The 19,491-nt window shown below is 39.8% G+C and overlaps 2 protein-coding genes across 12 annotated transcripts in view; both read left to right on the top strand.

Moving 5' to 3' along the window:
- Positions 1–15,433, top strand: part of CCDC196 (coiled-coil domain containing 196) — a 34,505-nt gene extending 19,072 nt beyond the window's left edge. Inside the window, exons 8-9 of one of the 3 annotated variants that reach the window (XM_072629573.1) lie at positions 7,559–7,605; positions 15,290–15,433. In XM_072629573.1, coding sequence (XP_072485674.1) covers positions 7,559–7,605; positions 15,290–15,345 — 103 coding nt within the window. In that variant the 3' untranslated portion in view covers positions 15,346–15,433. Of the gene's footprint in view, positions 1–7,558; positions 7,606–12,841; positions 13,013–15,289 lie in introns of those variants that run through there. The other 2 variants (XM_072629572.1, XM_072629574.1) reach the window with 2 other exon arrangements.
- A 653-nt stretch (positions 15,434–16,086) lies between these two features.
- The window catches only part of GPHN (gephyrin), a 749,523-nt gene continuing 746,118 nt past the window's right edge, over positions 16,087–19,491 (top strand). For 3 of the 9 annotated variants that reach the window (XM_072629563.1, XM_072629564.1, XM_072629562.1), the window contains exon 1: positions 16,091–16,666. Coding sequence is in view for 6 of the 9 variants with exons in the window: in XM_072629565.1 (XP_072485666.1) it covers positions 16,603–16,666 (64 nt within the window). In the remaining 3 variants the exon portion in view is untranslated. Of the gene's footprint in view, positions 16,667–19,491 lie in introns of all 9 variants that reach the window. The other 6 variants (XM_072629558.1, XM_072629556.1, XM_072629560.1 and 3 more) reach the window with 4 other exon arrangements.

Raw genomic sequence — 19,491 nt, 5'->3', positions numbered from 1 at the left:
TTTTTAAAAAAATAAGTAAAAACAAAAATAGTAACTTCTACACCATGGAGGGTGTAGTTTCAGATCTCTGCATGGTACCCTAATTGGTTACATTGCCAATCCACATACATTTGAAAAAATAGTAAGACATATTGTATACTATATATAGAAGGCATTTTGGCTCATTTTATGGATTTTCAGAATCCTTGTAATAACTCTAGAGGCCTGTAGGTTCTGGGAAATATACAAAGTTTAGATAAGACATGATCTCTGCCACCACAAAACTTACATTCTAGGAAGAGAACTCACTGATCAATTCAGATTGTGTGTTCTTCTGGTTGTATGTTTTGATGTTTTTTGTCACTAAAGTAAGATTCTATAGTCAGATTTTTTCTGCTCTTTGTTCATTTTCCCAGCCAATTACTTGACTTTTTAACTCTTTGTTAAGGTAGGACTCTGCTTCCAGTGTGGAGGTTGTACTGTTCCAAGCTTCAGGAGTTTTGTGCAGCCGTTTTCAGAGATACTTTTAGGGAATTGTAAATTTTCAGTTCTTCCAAGGTAGTATGATCCAAGTGGAGGTGTTTATTCCTCTCCTGGCCTGTGCTCTGATCTGATTTCTGCCTTGGAACTGTGAGGAGGATTCCCTCTCTACTGCTGCCACAAACTCCACCATGCAGTAGTCCTTCTTGCCCCAGAACTGACACCCAGAACTACCCAGAAGCAGCTGCTGTCGCCACCGTCCTGAGGTGGGAGCCAGACTTTGCTCCTCTCTCAACCATGTCTGACAGACCTTTCCTACTGATTTTCTAAGTTGTCTTTGGCATTTGTGGGTTGAGAATACTGAAAACTGCCACAGCTGTCAGTGATTCACTCCCCTGAGGCCTACTCCATGTTTGCTGGGGCCAAGTCTCTATGCTGGCATGTTTTGCACTGGACTGAGCTCCTCTCTCAACCTGATGCAACAAACATTTCCTGTCAGCTTGTCTCTGGCTAGTAATTTTTTTAACTCTGTCTTTTTGTGTGTTCTGCTGCTCTAGAATTTGTTTAGAGTCATTTTTTACAGGTATTTGGAGGGGTTTGGAGGAGAGCTCAAGCATGTTCCTGCTTTTACTCACATCTTAGCTCTGCCCCTTAGATTTTTCTTTAGAAAAATCATACAAGTTGACTGGTTGAAAGTTATGACACATAACTAAATATATAGAATACAAAATAACAATATATGATAAGGAGATAAGAGAAGTACAAAGTTATATATGACATATTAAAGGGGGGAATCAGATCAGATTTGAATGCCAACCTCAGATTAAACGGTTAATTTCTTGTTATTTATTATTTCACTCTGCAAAACCTTCCAGAAGTCCTTAGAGAAATTAAATCTTTACTTCAAAACTAAATTTCCAAATTTGGAAAACAAAAAGTGGAAAGGCAAGTTTTTAGTAGAGAGAAGACTATTAATTTGACTGTTGCTGGGTAGTGACAGTTTATTCTGACAGCTCAAGTGAACAGCAGGAGGTTAAAAAGAAGCCATCTACACAGATAAATCAGAATAGGGACAAACTACCTACTTCCTTTTTCTTGCCTCTTTCCTACACATATTTTTTCTCTTTCAGTCCACCTTCTCCTCCCAAAAGAACCTGGCATTAGTATATGTGCATACATATGTGTATAAATATACAAGCATGTGCATTGCTCTAACTACATACAATTTTATAGTTTAAATTTTTAATTTTAGAAATAGATGAGTAAAACTGTATTTTCTTTCTCTCTAAATAACAATTTAAGCTTTTTGTTTGTTTGTTTTTGTGTAGGAGATAGCCTGGTATAGTATAGTGGTCTCAAACAGAAATAGGGACTACTAATCCATACAGGCTATATGTTAACTTAGTTTTAAAACGTTATCTGTGTTTCGCTGGATTTTTATTTATTTTGTTAGATATTTTCCAATTACATTTTCATCTGTTTGGGCCACAGGAGGGCGGGGGCAGGGGATGCGGGTGGGACATCTCTGATATAATGGATAAAGTCCTATCTCTCAAACTTGCTTGATCTATGACCCTGGACAAGTCATTTAACTTCTCAGTGTGTTCTAAGCTACCACATAAGACTATGAAGTTGCAGATAAGTTGATAACATAAATTGGTAGACTGTGTTTCCTTATTCAGGTGATCCCCATACCAGTGAAATCACAGGTCCACTTGCTTATGCTACTTGATTGATCTTATTTATGTTGATCATTAGCCATGTTTTACATACACACATATACATATATGTACACACACACACACATATATATATACACACACATTTTTATCAATAGGATAAAAAAGTCACCATTTTAACCCTTAAGGATATGACTCTGGATGGGCATACCTTATTTAAAAGAAACAGAAGTAAACAGAGGTGAGATGGCATTGTGTGAGGTAGCATGTAGGTATGAAGGTTCTGGGTATGGAGACATATGCCTGTAATCTCCACCGCTGAGAGAGGCTGAAACTTGGTGATTTTCTTGAGCTATGGAGTTTTGAGGGGCAGTAGGGCTAAAGCTGAATCTGTGTCCCTACTAAGTCTTATACTTGTAGGGTAAACCCCAAGAACAACAGGCCAACCAAGCTGCATAACAAGGGCCATAGGGCCTTGGATCAGCTCAGAAACAGAGCAGGTCAAAGCTACTTTGCCAAAGAATAGTGGAATCAGGTCCATGAGCAGCTACTGTATGTCCATCCTGGAAGAGATAGAAAAACCTCTTCTCAAAAAAGAAAAGAAATTGAGGACTCAGAGGGATGAGGCATAGGAAGAGCAAATTTTTTTCATTAGCTTATCTACAGAACTCTTGAACAGAAAGAGAAAATAGATGAGGAAATTAGAATGGATGCTAGAGTACTCTTTCTGCCAATAACAGAACAGCAAATAACTTGATTTAATGATAGTTTCATTCTTCAAAAAGGGACAAACAAGGTGAGATTCTACTCTGGATCCGATTGTCACTAATAGGGAGGAACTGGTTGTTGGGGTAGAAATTATGGGAACATTAAGAAGAATTGATCATTCTTTCATCCTTTTCATTGCTACAGTTTTACTTCCTTTTTCATGTAAAAGATAATCTGACAACCACTAATCCTTATTTATGTGATTAATGTTAACAAAAGTAGAGATTTGGGGAGAAGTTTGGCCTTCAATGAGACTAAGACATTGGGAAGAAAGCAGATATGACAACTTTATCTAGATCAAGCAAAGATCCTATCATTTTGGGATGGGGAGAGGAAAGTCATGCATGACACATACCCTAGGTTTTGAAGAGAATCGATTTTATTTTTTTTTAAGCAAATAAATTTTAAAGACATCATAGAAAGTATAGGTAGCATTCCATGGAATAAAATTCAGTGAGGGGGGGGTTAGCCAAATAGGGATGAGAAACTCTCAAGAATTAAATTTTGAAGACACAAAGGGAAACAATTCCAATGATGAGGGAAAATGGGAGTTGTCTGAAGAGACTAGTGTGGATGCACGAGGAAATTCAACAAACAACTTAAATTTTAAAAGGATAAATATACAAGACAGAAACAAGGGTGGGTAAAGAAGGATGAATATGAATATGGCACGATCCTATAAAACTAGTGTCATGAGCACTAAAACTCAGAATGAGCTGAGGTTGGGGAGTAAAGGTAAAAAGAAGAGTTAGCTTGGTTTGTTTTTTTTTAAAGCCACATTGTGGGAAAGAGGAAATTCAAAAAAGCGATAGGATCACTGAGGCAGACAATTACTATCTGTTCCTTTTCCTCTATGGCTCAGCCTCATTGAAGGCCAAGCTTTTCCCAAAATCTCTACTTGTGTCAGCATTAATCACACACACAAGGATTAATAATCATCAAATTGCCTTTTACATAAAAAGTGGAGTGGAACAATAACAATGAAAGGGTAATGAGCAATGGGGGGAGGGGGGAAATGGAAGAACAGAGGGATAGTTCTTTCAGATAGGAATAAACCAGCACTTGAGCTGCCAATCAGTTTCTCTCTCTTAAAATCTTCTAAAAACAGTCCTAGAAATTTAAGTTCAAAAACATTATCAACTGGTGAATTCTTGAGCATACCCATGGCAGCAGAACTCACAACATTGTTGCAACAAACCCTTGGGAGCTGAAGAAATCACACAGAGAATATACTGAGAGGGGAAAAAAGAGCCTGTAACAAAGTCTTGAAGTACACATATAGTTACATGAAATGATGAGGATGATGATCTAGCAAAGGAGACTGAGAAAAAGAACAGGAAGACAGGAATGGAATTGAGAACGTATCATGAAAACTTTGGGAGAAGAGTTTATCTAATATTTAGAATATTTAGAAGGTCCTCAAAGTGTTGAATACAGAAAAGATTTGGCAATTGAGATCAGTGATAACTTTGGAGAGAGCAGTTTCAATTTAGTGATGAGGTCAGAAGCCAGATTGCAAAGAGTTGAAGAGTGAGGGACAAGTAACTGGAGTCGGTGGGTGGAGTTTCCTTTTTTTTTTAAGCAAAAAAGTGGGAGTTGCTTTTTCTAAAAGCGCGGCTATGGAAGGGAAGAGAAATATGGGATGGCTAGTCAAAATCTAGGAGAAGCTGTAGTTACAAGGTACCAGTACAGCTTTATCAAGAGGTCATAACAAACAAATTTTATTTATTTATTTATTTTGGTTGTAGTTAATAGATTGATAGCTCCAGGGAATGCAGTAGATTAGTTTACCTAGATTTTAGCAAAACAATTTGGTGCCTGTGGACCAGGATAGGAAAGGCTTTTCCCAAAGAGGCTTTGGCTCTGGTGAAAGTAGAAGCTAGATTTGTCCTGGCAGTATCCTGACCCCACAGAGGTGGGAATCACACTTTTCTTGCTCTTTCTGACTTATTATGCTACTAATAAAAAAAAAAATCACCCATTATAATTGCCAGGGAAATAAAGACAATTTTATAGGATCACCGAAGTTATTTCACATTCACTTAAAATCTGGACTATCTGAGCATCTGAAAAAGTTCAGATCTTCTTGATAGCCAGGAATAACCCCATAGTCCTTTCAGTTGCAGACTCCTCCTGATGGTAGTACTCATCTCCTCTGAGAAGCTATTAGGGAATTATATTCTACTGAGCCACCAGTACCCAAATTGGGAATTTTCAAATTCACAAAGCAGCCAAGGTTGGAAATGTTAATCTCGAAGGACTGCTGTTCAGTCACTTGGACTCAAAGAGTAGTCAGTCCTTAATGATTTAACATCAACTTGGCAGCTTCAGGTATGGAGTTGCGCCTTGTATTATTTAGTATATTTATCAATGACTTAAAAGGTACAGATATGGAATGTTTATCAAATCTATAGATAACACAAAGCTGGGAAGCATAGTTAACATACTGGCTGATAGGTTTCAAAAAGATCTTAAAATATTGGGCTTAATTTAATAAGATGAAACTTGATGGGAGAAATATAAAAATGCCTTACACAGGTTTGAAAATTCAACTTCACTAGCGCAAGAAGGGGCAGGCATAGTTAGACAGCAGTTGTTTGGAAACGATGAGAACTTTGGTGGACAATAAGCTCAATTTGAATCAGCTGTGTGATGTGGTAGGCCTCCCCCCCCCTCCAAAAGTGAACATTATCTGAGGCTGCGTTGAGAGAAATGGCTTCAGAGAATAAGTAGGTGTTAGCCCCTCCGTACAATGCTGTACTTGAATCATCCGGAAACGTTGTGTCAAGTTGTGGGCAATCACAATTTAAGCAGGACATTGATAAAACAATAAGGTATCCAGAATAGGGCAATCAGACTGGTGGTGAAAGTTAAAGGTGCTGATCAGTTAAAAGAACAGAGGGGAAAAAGAATAGTTAGGGGAGCTATATACAAGTATTTGAAGGGCTGGCATACAGTTGAGGGGATTACGTTTCTTCTATTTAGTCTTAGAGGGCAAACCCAAGAACAATGAGTGGAACTTGATAAAAGGGCAAATTTAAGGCTCAATGTTAGAGCTGTACAAAAGGGAAGGGAAGGCTTAGAATGGAATAAGCACTTATATGGCACTTACTACAAACCAGGGACTGTGCTAAGTACTTTACAAACAGATTGTCATTTGATATTTACAACAACTCTGCAAGGTGCATGTTGTTTCTATTTCCATTTTACAGTTGAAGAAACTGAGGCAAACAGAGGTTAAGTGATTGACCCACAGTCACACAGCTAGTAAGTTTCTGAGGATGGATTTGAATTCGGGTCTTCAGTCCCAGTGTTCCTGACCAAGCAGATGAATGATGAGTTGCTGATGTTATAGTTCAGGATTTCTTTTTGGGTATAGGTTGGAGTAAGTGATCTCTAAGGTCTCCTAAGCTTCCTTCAGGAATTTCCAGTGGCCCTCTACTCCCTTTGTGAATAAGTACAAACCCTTTAGGAATTTAAAGCCCTTCCCAGTCTGATCCCCAAATACCATTCCATTATTATTGCCCCTTACTATGCTTTATATGCCATAGTCCAAACTGTCCTGTGTGATGTTCTTCACACACAACATTCCATTGCCCATGCCCTTACACAGGCTGTCTTCCATGCTTGTAACACACTCCCTCCTTACCTCTGCCTCAAAGAATCTCTAGCCTCCTTCAAAACTCAGCACATGAGGCACCTGCTTCATGTGGTTTTTATTCTGGTACTTCCAGCTTCTATAAGTTCCTCTGCACAAATTGTCTAGTATTGTGTGTATGTAGGAACATGTATATATACATATATGAACATGTATATACACATATGTATATACTTATATGTGTATATGTTCTTTTCTCTCAATAGGCCAGGAATGGGTTCATTGTTGTCTTTGAACACTCAGTGTCTAGCATAGTGCCCAGCATATATGGTAGGTGCCTAATGAATTCTTGTTTCCTTCCTTGCTAAAATTCTATGATTCTGTTACTCTGAGATTTCTGGAAAATAATTATGTCAATTTATTGAATAAAAATCAAGGTATTCACAATAATGCAAATATAAAAGATGATCCTGTGAGAATACAAATTCATATGATAAATAATGGCAGAGAGACATAATCCTTGGAATCAAGAAGATCTGTTTGAGGCAGCTATATGGTGCATTGGAAACAGTGTTGGACATGGAATTAGAAAGACCTGAGTTCAAATCCAGCTTCAGGCACTTTATTAGCTGTGTGATTCTTGGCAAGTCATTTAACTTCTCAGTTTCCTCATCTGTAAAACTGGAATAATAATAGCACCTAGCATCGTTATGAAGATAAACTGAAATATTTGTAGAGTGCTTTGCAAACCTTAAAATGCTAGTTATTACTACTACTACTACTACTACTACTACTACTACTACTACTACTACTACTACTACTACTACTACTACTACTACTACCACTACCACTACTATTACGCCTCTCAGTGCTTCAAGAAACAATTTAAGACTATGTTGCAGAGCAGGCACTGGTCTACACTGGTAGATTGGTCGAAGGAGTTCCCTACCTGTTAGCTTCTGATACCCATAAAATCACAGATTCAATTAAAAATAATTATAAACAAAGGAAGATTTTTTTCCCACTCAACTCACTTTTTCTTCATGTTTTCTAGGTATTCCAAGCTCTCCTGCACTGGGCAAAAGTCAACTTGTGAGTGTGGTAAGAATGACTTTCATTTGCAATATAAAAAAATACTTTTAGGACCTATTTTGATAATGGTTTTAGGTTTTGAAATAGACTAGTACTTGAACAGATCCTGATATCATCAATATGATGACTGCCTGGTCTAACCCATACATATCTTCCCACTCTGATTCTTGACCTTTGCTGCCCAACATTCTGAAGTCTTTCCTTTTTGACATAGTAAATATTTTTACACTATAAAGGAAGTGCCAGGGTACTGGATGTGATTATACCAACATTTTTATATGTCACAGGGCTTTTAAAGAGCAGAGACTTAAATGGGAAATTCAAGTACTAAGGGAAATCTGGATTATGGTGTCACAGGTGAGGCTCTTTTCTCTGGGTCTGCACCAGGTTAAAACTTTGCCAAGTTAAGTTGACGTTCTGAAGATTAGGTGATTTGTACTTTGCTTTGGACTTTAAAACAAGCCCAAGCAGTTTCTATTACTTAAAAATCCCTGCAAATCCTTCTCTTTTTACCCCCTGCTATTATCTGCAGAAGGCTACATTCTGTCAGTTTAAATAGTCACATTTTTGTTACTGATAAATTTTTGTTTTGGCACAGCATACAAAATTATCAACTAAAGCTCATTACTAACTCAACTAAAATCCACCATCTAACATAGTCCCTGAAAACAGGTAAAAAAAAAAATTTCAAAAGAATGATTGCCACTGGTAACAAACAACCTTTGACTATAGTATTTACTTTTAGTTAAAAATGAAGATGAGTTAGTTTAATTTTATTGTTAGTGCCAGAAACCAGTCACTCTAGTAACCTTTAAACTTGAAAACAAAGTCAAACCAGTTTAGGTGTAATTAATGCCCCAAATTCTTTCACAAAAAGGACAGCTTTTTTTCCTCCAGGAAAAACTCAGTATTCAAAAATAAAAATTAAAAAAAGTGAGGAAATCCAAGAATCAGGGAAAAAGTATAAGGGAAGAACATCAAGAACTGAAGTATTTAATTCTTTTGAAATAGCCATATATAGGTAAAAGTTTAAAGTATTAATATCTCTGAAATACAAAATGGGTGTGGAAGAGAAAGTACATCCAAGTATTCTGCATTTTCTTGGAATTACACAACAAAAGTTGCTAAACTTTTTATACCATGTGACCCAGAAATCTCACTACTAGGCATATACCCCAAGAAAAACAAAAACCTAAAAAAGTTCCAATATATATGAAAATATTCATGGTAGCATTTTTTTGGTGGTAACAATGAAATGGAAACAAAAGTGGGTACCCACCAATTGGGGAAGGCTGAAAAAATTATGATATATATCAATGTATCATTGTACAATAAGAAATGATAAATATATGGAATTTAGAAAGGTAAGGGAAAACTCTCACAGATATTCTGACCAATTTATTACCAATATCATAATAGTCTAAGAATATCCTTCTGCTTTTGTTTTTTAGATTGCTTATGATTTTTTTCCCCCTACAATTCATTCAACTTTAGTCTGAATGATGTTAGGTGATAGCATTGCTAATTTGCTGATTATTTGGGAATCATTATTATTTTGTGGCGAGGAAGCTTGCTTTTTTTGATTATCAGCTTTATTTTTTGATTCCTCTGAATTAAGCTCTTCTAAACAAGGCTAGTAAATTAGGCCACTTTCCTATCCAGTAATCACCTCCCCAGCTCCGGATCCTCACTTGGATCCCCTGAAGAACTGTAGTCATGGCCATCTGTACCAGTCAGGCCTCTACCACTCTTTTATACTCCTTGTCTGATCTTGCTTTCCACATCCAGTTCTGACTGTGTAAACAACGCAGTGATAGGCAGTTAGCAAATAAAAACAAGGTGATCATTTTGTTCTTGGTAGTTATTTTTACTCAGAAGTTATTGGTGCTTCTCAACCACTTTCCTCTGGTAGCATACATAAATTGGTCATAGCATACTATGAGGGAATTCTCCCTTACCTACTAATACGAATACTGTAAAGACTTGGAGTCAGAGAGGCCGGGTTTAGATCAAGGCTCTGCTAATTACTACCTAGTATATGACTTACATTGGGCTACCAGGAGTGGGGAACCTAAAGTCAATTAATCTCTCATAGTGTCTCCTCAAATGTAAAAGGTGGGGATGGGATGATATGACCTTTGGGGTTCTGTACACTTGTAAATTTATTTCCAGAGATAGAGATGGACCCAGATTACCAATATATTACCAAGATGTAAGATATCAGGAACATAGGAAATGAAAGCATTATCACCATTATATTCACCAGATATTAAAATACCAACAATCCTTAATTGCAAATGGGTTATTTAAAAGATTTCTTTGTATATTAGGTAATTCTTTGAAAAAAAAATAAGATTGACTTTAATAATGGAAATGAGGTTTAAAAAAATAGCAAATACTGGCATAAAAAGGTTTAGTAGAGACCCTAATGCTAGAGGTCATCCTTCCAAGGTTCCAACTGGGCACCCAAGTGGGAGTGAGATTAATGGGTGTAGGAACAAGACACAAGGCACCCAGCCAGGAATGCTGCCAGGAGTAGTTTCTGACAGAGACCCAATACCAGAGCAAGAACTCCAAGAAAGCCTCAATTGCTGACAAATTACAAATGGATAAAATTAGAAAGAATTATTCCATATTATTGTTCCCAAATAAATAGAATTCCTATATGGTTACTGAGGGCAGTTGGGCTGACTCAAATTATAAAACGATGATAATGGAAGATACCACCATTTCATTCAGTGAAAATTAAAATACTAACAATCCTCAATTGCAGATGGGTTAGACTTCAAGAATTTCTGTATGTTAAATAACTGAAACACTCACAGAAATAATAATATATATGTAGTTCTAAGTCCAGCTCACATCTTTATAACCCACAATGTATCAAGAATAGTACTATAGAACACATTCATTATATCTAACTACATTCTTTGGGAGAATGCGGAATACCAACTTAGGACACATGCTTATGTGTATTTTTCTCTATTTTGTGCAACGGGAGTGACAATTTCCCTTGATCCAAACTGCCTTTGGAGGTTTGTGGCAGGTGACTGCTAGTGGGCGTAAAGAGTAGGAAAAGGTGAGAATGGGGATCTGGGTGATAAAAGATAAAGAACTGACACAGTGCTATCCTGTCAAGGGCACTTCTTGCTCTTGGTATGGTTATTCCACTTTTATCAATTTTTTCCCCTTTCAATTAAAAAACAATTTAAGATATTTACTGAGAACCTATTACTGCAGGCAAGGCACTATGGTTGTCATTTTGAGGTACATCTGATATACTGTGGCAATGAAATAGTCCCTATCCTAAAGGGGTTTACATTCTACTGGGAAAAACTTGAACTTTAGTAAGTAAATGGAAAGTATACAAAAGGTAATTTCAAGGAGGGAGTGCAAGTGGGGGGATTCACGAGAGATGTAGGAGATGGCACCCCAATTGCTCTCTGAAGGCATCTATAGATTCTACAAAGTACATGTGAAAAGGGTTTATATTTCAGATGTGGGGGTCACTTGTGTAAAGGCAAGAAGCTGCAAAGTGGAACATCACATATAGGAAACACAACTGCCAGGTCAGTTTGGAATAATGAATGTATGAGTGGTTTGCATACTTTGCGTGACTGCAACTGTGCTCATGATTCATAGTAAGGACTCAAAATCTGCCATTACAACCAACATATAGACTTTCAACTAACATAGTTACCACATTCAGTCACTTAACAGGAATTTATTAAGTGTATACACTGTGCTAAACCCTGTTCTCAAGCAGCTTACATTGTTAGAAATATTATATCCAATTGGACGACAGATTTATCTGCATGAAATTATGTTCCCTGAAACTCTGTCTACAAATAGGAAAAAAAACCCTAAAGTTTTCATTGAGAACTGTTTGTACCTATATCTTTACTGTTTTTCAAATAAGGTACTCCATTGCTTGACTAAGCATTTTTACTAGCTGTCCTCCGTGCCTAAGACAATTTCCTTATCTCCACTTTCTGACTTCCTTCAAGTTCCAGCTAAATTCCTACAGGAAGTGTACCTTAATTCTAGTACCCTTCTCTATGCTAACTATTTTCAATTCATCCTGCATATAGCTATATAATAGTCGTTTGCATGTTGTCATTAGACTGTAAGATCTTGAGATGGCTGTTTTTTGCCTTTCTTTGTATCCTTAATGCTTAGTGCAGTGCTTGGCACATAGTAGGCACTTAACAAGTGTTTATTGAATGAGGAAATATTATTTAAATGTGATACCCAAGGATCTCAATTATTATCAGTTTTCTAAATAGCCACTACACATTTAAGGAAAAGTTTTCATTTTTACTTGTAAAAAGTTCATTTTGATAAAGATATCAGATAAGTTAAATAAAAAATAATGAATGTAAAGGTACCATAACAGTTTAGGACTTTTAAAAAGTTGCTGCTCCCTGATGAGAATCTAATGTCATCCAGGGGGATGGGGAGGGGGAAGGAGTGGCAGTAAAAGCAAAACTGAATTCATGGTTATCCAACTGAATAAGTAGAGGGGGGGAAAATCAAACCTACTTCCCCCCCAAATATATGTAGGTACTAATGAAGTGAACTTAATGTAAGGAAAATCTTCCTATTTAAAGCTATCTAAAAGTGGAACGAGATGCCTTGAGATATAGTGGGTTCCCCCTAACTGGAAATCTTAAAGAAAAAAGTTGGATGACCTTTTTTTTTCCTTTCATATGTGTCCTTAAGGATTTTTGTTTTTGTTCTTGTTGTTTTGGGTCTCTTCCAACCTTAAAATTCTGTGATTTTCCAGTATGTTGCAATAAGCTTGAAAATATGTGATTAATGGTTAGAGGTCAGGGAACTAAGACTAAAACACACAGCTCAATTCACAATTAAATATTTCTATAATGCTTTTAAGTTTTCAAATTCGTTTCCACACAAAAATGAAAACCTATTACTGCTTCTAGAAAAACTTAAAAGTACCTATTCTATGGGAAGAATGTTATCTTTCCAATAAAATGTGGCACATTTACACAAATATACACTTAAGTACCTACCTTTCTATTGCAGGAGGCTTTTTTTTTTTTTAAAGGGAAGGAAATGTATTCATTCAATTCTAACTTTTTACCAGATTTATCTTTTCACTTTCACTTCCAGGTTAATTTTCTACATTATGACTTTTAAGATATTTGTGGATAAAATAGGATTCACCTTCCCTCTCATTTCTCAAATAATTTTATTTTGATCTAATACATTTAATTCCCTGAAGGAATTTAGGAGTGATGCCAGAATGCACCCTGTTGGAAGATGAAATGAGTCTGGTGGAAGGAAGAGATTTCTGGTACTGGATGACATTTTGCAGGTTCATACAACCACTCAGTAACCATCAGTAAAAGGAAGTCACACTAATAATAAGACCAATGAATTAATTTTTCTGTAATATTTTATTTGTTAAAGCTTATTGAATTTTCACAGAGATCACTGGCATTATGAATAAGATATATACATATATATACACACAAACACAGAACGGAATTCTATTAATAAATTCTAACACAAATATTTGCTACAAAAACATACTGCTTAAAATGTCAGGAATATAAAACTTTTGCCTAAGTATTAGTTTAGATAAATTTTATATTCATTTTCAAATCAATTTAACTAGATTTCATCATCATAGCACATGACTAAGGATTTTACAAAGACCAAAGAAAGCCCATGATCTTACTATTTTATTAATTTGTAGCAGGCTCTTATTAAATGTAATTGAGGCAGCAACTTGTTTCTGCACAAAACCCCTGAATTATATGGCTAAAATGTAACCTGAGACCATTTAATCAACCTCCTAATTTTACAGATAAGGAAACTAAGGTCCAGAATGTGACTTCTTCAAAGTCACAGTTAGCTAGTGGTAGAGCTGGGACCACAACCCAGGTCTTTTAATTATCATTTTCCAAGTGAGAAATCAAAGTTGTTAGTTGACTTCACATTCACAGAAAGGGGAAAAAACAACTTGGATATTTTGCTGAGGTGCGTGTCAAGCTGTGTATCTCTTTACTCTTTTTACTTAGTTTGAAATGTAGAAAATTATTCTCAGATATTACTTTACATCTATAAATAGATGACTCCGGTGACATATAAGTCTTGAGTTCGTTGTAGCCATCTGACATCCATATAAGCATAAATTAATTTATCTCATCAGTTGAATTCAATTATGTTTCCCTCCATTTTCTCCATGGGGCTAAACATTTACTAAGGGCCTACTCTTTAAGTCTTCAGAGTTAAACAATTTAAAAATACTGGCTCTGTTCCACTGGAATAATTCATTCACCACCATATTAACTGTGAGCTTTTACATAAGCTTAAAGTATGGGTCTTAGCAAGCAGAATTAACTTCAAGGGGGTTCTTAAAAAACACCCTAAACTCCACTTAAAATGTTTTTCCTTAAAATGGTATGTTGGGTTTTTTTTTTCCAACCTCAAGATTTTGTAAGAGAACAGATTAAAAAAAAAAATTATGTCACTGGAAAAAAGTGAAGGACAAAACTGAACTCATTATCTTTCCCTCTAAACCTTTCCTCTACCCACCCCACCTTCACCACTACTGTAAAGGGCATCCTCCTCCTAGTCCCTTGGGATTGAAACCTAGATGTTATGATCAACTTGTCACTATATGTGACAACACCCCTCTTCCCTCCACCCCAATCTGTGGTCAGGACTTGTTGATTTCACCTCTGTAACATCTCTCCAGTATGTTCCTTCTCTCCTCTGACACTTCCACCACTCTGGTGGAGGCCCTAATCACCTCATGCCTGGATTATTTCAATAACCTACCCTCCCAAATTCTAGAGTTTTCTCTCAGTTATTTCCTATTTATCCTGTATATAGCTTGTTTGTTCATGTTTGTTATCTTAGACAATCAGACTACGACCTCCCTGAGGGCAAGGACTTTCTTTTGCTTCCTCTTGTATCCCCAATGCTAACACAGTAGAGAAGGGTGATAGAGTATAATAAAAAATAACCATGGGTTTACATATTTTATAGAAAGCACAAGAAAATAAAGAGCAGTTGGGTGGATCAAGGGGTAAGAGTGCTGAACTTGACCTCAGTAAGATCTGCATTCAAACACTCGCGGCCTCTAGGCTTAACCTCTCTCAGCCTCAGTTTTCTCCTCTTACCTCACAGCGTAGTCAGGATAAAATGAGATAAAATAAAGCACAGTGCCTTACAAATCTTTAAAGGCTATGTAAATGCTAGCTATTTTTACCAAATTCTATCTTTGTGATAATTCATTGGGTCATAATATCACACAAACAGTAACAGCATGAATTTAAACTGGAATTCAGAAGGTCCAGATTCCATTTCCAATTGGATTAGGAGGGCCTAGAACTGGGGAATCTCAATTTTTTCCCGTGTGTCATGGAGCCCTCTGGCTGTCTATGGATCACTTCTCGGAAAAAAAAAAGTTTTTAAATGCATAAAATAAAATACATAGGATTATAAAGGAACAAGTTACATGGAGTTATCAGTATCACTCGCACATCTGTGTGTATATTTATGCACGCATGTGCACATATGTGCATATATACACGTGTATTTATCTACATGAGTATGTATATCTAGGAAACTCAAATTCACAGACCCCAGGTTAAAAATCCCTTATCCAGAACCACGCATTTTCTTTTCTCTCTAATCAAACATTCCTTTCGGTAAATAGGTTTATTCCTCATTTTTTTTCTGCATGGGAAACCCAAGGAATGTCAGGAGTGCTAAAGGAGAGAAATGACGCTAAATCACGAAGCTGCCGGGATGCCCAGGAATCACTGCAAAGTGTATCGGTGAAGAAACCAGGTTGTCTAAGAGAGACCTTCTCCTACGAGGCGTCCCCGTGCCGCCAGTATTCCACGCTCTCATCCCACCCACGCAACCTTCAAAGCTTCTTGCAGGCTCCCCTCGGGGCTCTGCCCCGCCTCCCGGGGAGTGGGCGGCATTTCCCCACGGGCTGTACGTGCAGCCCACAGGAATCCTACCTTTCCATTACCCTACATGCCAGGGGTCCTAAGTGTGCTCAAAACGCCCTCCAGGGATCCCTGAGGCACAAACTGCGCCGCCCCTACCCCCTCTGGCAAAAGGAGCAGGAAGAGGATTAAAGAGAGAGTTCAGTGGCATCTTCAAAAAAAAATAATAAAAAAAAAAAATCTCTGCTCGGCAGAGGATTGGTTTTGTCTGGGGCTCTTTTTAGGATGACCGTTCCGCGCGCTCCCGCGTCAATCTCCTACTTACCTTTCCCCCCCCCCCCCCTCGGCCTAGCGGGCACCGGCCGCGCGCCACTGCGCGCGGGGCCACTTTCCGTGTCTTGCTCGTGCAGGTTCCCTAACCCGTGCAGTCCCTCAGTCACTCCCCTTACCGCGCTCCCACTGGCTCCTCGTCCCGGCCCGAGACTCCGCCCCCCGCCCCCCCATCCATCCCCAGCCCAGCCACCTCCACCACCCCCGGAAACTCCCCACCGGCACACGCGCTCCTGGAGGCTCCCACTTCAGCTCCGACAGACCACCCAAAGTCCTCCTCCTCCTCCCGGGAGTGAGATCCCAGCTGCTGTGGCTGCCGCCCCAGCCTCCCGCCTGGCTGGGACTCTTCTCTCCTGAGTCCTCCGCTCGCGCTGGTGCTCCAGGCGCGCGCGCGCCAGCGACCCTCCCCCCGGCCTGCCCCGCCGCCTCTCGCGGCTCTTTGGTCCCCTCGCAGTCTTCGTCCCCCCAGAATCCTAGTCACGCGCTCTGACTCCGCCTCCTCTTCGTCCTTTCCCTCTCGGCCGCCAGTGCCGGGGCGCCTCTAGTCCCCACGTTCCCCCTCCCTTCCTTCCCTCCTCCCCTTCCTCCTCCTCTTCCTCCCTACCCCTCCTCCTCCCCCCTCCCCCGCGCTCGCGCTCGCGCTCTCCCTGCCTCCCCGCTCATTCGCGCGCTCCCGGCCCCGCGCGCTCCGGGCCCTGAGTTTCTCTCGGCTCCTGCCTGTGAGGTGACTGCGCTGGGAAATATGGCGACCGAGGGAATGATCCTCACCAACCACGACCACCAGATCCGCGTCGGGGTCCTCACAGGTAACCGGCAGGTGGGGGATGCTGGGACCCCCTCGGCCGCTTCCCCAGCTCCGCCTCGGGCTTCTCGCCGGTGGCGGCTCCTCTCTGCGGCCCCGGGAGAAGCGGGGCGGGGGGATCGCGTTGGTGGATGGGGGGGGGAACTGACTGACAGTCGGCGGCGCTGAGGGGGGTTGGGGTATCCCCGGGGGTCTCCCCTTTTCCTCCTCCCCTGGGAGCTGCTGCCGCCTCCGCAGCGTGTCAGGGCCCGGCACTGCCGCTGTCACAGCCGACGCCGGAGCCGGAGTCCCCGGCCTCCTGGGAGAGCTTGGGGGCCGGCGCTGCGGGGCACCGACCGCGCGGCTGGAGAGGAAGCCCGGCGTGCTGGGACCCCGCATTGGGAAGCCCTGCGTGCGCCCCGCGCCGGCTCGAGCGCATCCTCCGCGCGCGTGTGCGTGTGTGTGTGTTTGATGTGTGGCGTGTGTGTGTGTGTGTGTGTGTGTGTGTGTGTGTGTGTGTGTGTGTGTGTTGGGGGGAGATCCAGCGCCCGCCCCTTCCCCGATTTTCTCCTTTTCCTCTTGCCCTCACTCTCCATCCGGCGGCCCCGGAGCTGCTCCGGCCACGGTTGACTGAGGCTTTGGCTGGACGGGACCGAGAGGGTTCGCCTGTCCAAACTCCTTTATCGCCCCGCATGTCACCTCTTGGCCGGTGGCTCCCTTAGGGAGAAGGGGAAGCACCTTGCGTGAGGACAGGTGATAGACTCTGCATTTCGCCTCCTTGAGAAAGGACCCTTTTTACTCCTCCCCCCATTTTCCTCCAGTGGTTTTGTACTCTCCGCCGACAAGGGGGTCCCATCCTCTTCTCTTGCCACTCCAGCTCCCATCTGGCTCGGGATTCCCCCAGTCCTCTTTAGCACACACACCCCCATCCCCCCACTGGTGGAAGGTCCTGAGGCTGGTAAAAGGCGCACTTTCCCTCCGGCCCGCGTTTGCCTGGCTCTCCGAGGCGGTGTGTGCTCTGCATGTCTGATTCGGTTGCGTTACACTTGGGTAATAACCCTCGGTTCGGCGATGTGCAGGCAGTTGCTGCAGGACATGATTCCCAGGATAAATAAATAGCAAGTGAATAATTTCTGGAGGTTTTTTATTGTGCTTTGGTTTTCTATAGTGGTTGTGTTTCTGTGTCATAAAGAGATGGTGGGATGGGTTAAAGGACCCATCTTTGGTATTTGGCTTGAAGCAGACTCAGCGATTAACCTCAGTTTTTGGGAGTTATGAAAAAGAAATTACGATGTAGATGGGAATCCTAGCTCCTTTTCCCCCTCCTCACTCCAGTTGTATGTCCAGATGTGGCAAGAATGATATCGTGCTCTAGGAAGAACTAAAGTCTTGACAATTCGTTTTATTTTTAAGGTAGAAAAATTCTTAGGCTGCTGGGTGCAAAGAGACCAGAAAGTACGGGCTTTTTTTTTTTTTTTAATTCAGACTTGCGATTATTGATTATTTTCATTATGTGGAAAGGGATACCCTCCCTCCTGAGTACGGGATGCTGACATTCAGGTCTGCTGAATTTTTCTTATTGAAAGCTCCCTGTTCGGGAAGCAATTCCAAATGAATTTCGTAGAAGGAAGCCCCCAAGTCAGAAGATGCGCTGTTCTTTCCTCATGGTGCTAAAACTGTTAACTGGCACTGAGATTCATCAAGGTTTCGTGGAATTAATGAAGTTAAACAAAGAATCTGACTGAAAAATTATCTATGATTGAATATAAACTGCCTTGTCTGTTTATACTACACTCTACAGTCTGAATGTTAAGCTTTGTAAAGAACCAGCATCAGGAGTTAACAATGGAGACTGGAATATTCAGTAAAATCATAGAAGCATTATACAAAGTATCTGCAAAGATAGAGTCTTTTACGCTTTAGGGTCTTGCTATCTAACAACACTGACAGCTGCAAACGAACAAATTTGCTAAGTATACAATTACTTTATTGATATTAGGTACAACTGAGCTTGCATTGTGAGGAGGGAGTATAAATTTGAATAAGGTGGATTATATATTTGAAAGAAATAGAGTATTTTTCACTTGAGAAGAGTAAAAAGATAGAGGATTGTAGGGGGAATTGAGAAGTTCTAGGGGTATCTGTCCAAAAACTTTTGAAAGAGAGGGTAAGGATCCATAAGTCTTTCATAGGGCAGGCATGTGGCATAGTCAGAATGTTAGGCAGAGAGATAACTTTTACAGTGGAAATATGAAATAGTTGAAGATGAAGAATTCTCAGAAGATGAAGTTTCAATAATCTAGGTAAAAGATGTTCAGAGCCTGAAGTAAGATTGTGGCAATAGGGATGAAGAGAAAGGAACAGCTTTGGAAGAGTTGATAACAAAAGGTAACATTTGCCCTCCTTCCCTAAAAAAGCTATGTATGGAGACAAAAGTTCCTGATACTTCTTTGTAGGAAGGTGAGGCATGGGGAGGAGGAACAATTTTCTGTCTCTTCTATGTTTAAATATATATATGTATATGTATATATATATGTATATATATATATATATATACATATGTATTACTTGAAATGAGCCAAGTTACTCTGCTCAGTATGGTATTATTTTTGGAAAAACTATGAAAGAGAATCAAGTATCATTGTATATATTCATATCTGTAACAACTTTAAAGACACTTTTAATGATGAAAATTTGTTTTTATTAGTCTTTATGAGGACCATGTTTCATGCCCAGTGAAATTCAGTTAATAGGCTTTGCTTCCATAATAATGGTTTTGGTATTCTAAGTTGTACTGAGAATTTATGGTCTACCTACAAAAACATTTGTAACAACTCCTTGTATTTAATA

Source organism: Notamacropus eugenii, chromosome 1 (genome assembly GCF_028372415.1).
Source record: "Notamacropus eugenii isolate mMacEug1 chromosome 1, mMacEug1.pri_v2, whole genome shotgun sequence".
NCBI classification, from domain to species: Eukaryota; Metazoa; Chordata; class Mammalia; order Diprotodontia; family Macropodidae; genus Notamacropus; species Notamacropus eugenii.
This window is presented reverse-complemented; position numbering and strand designations above follow the sequence as displayed.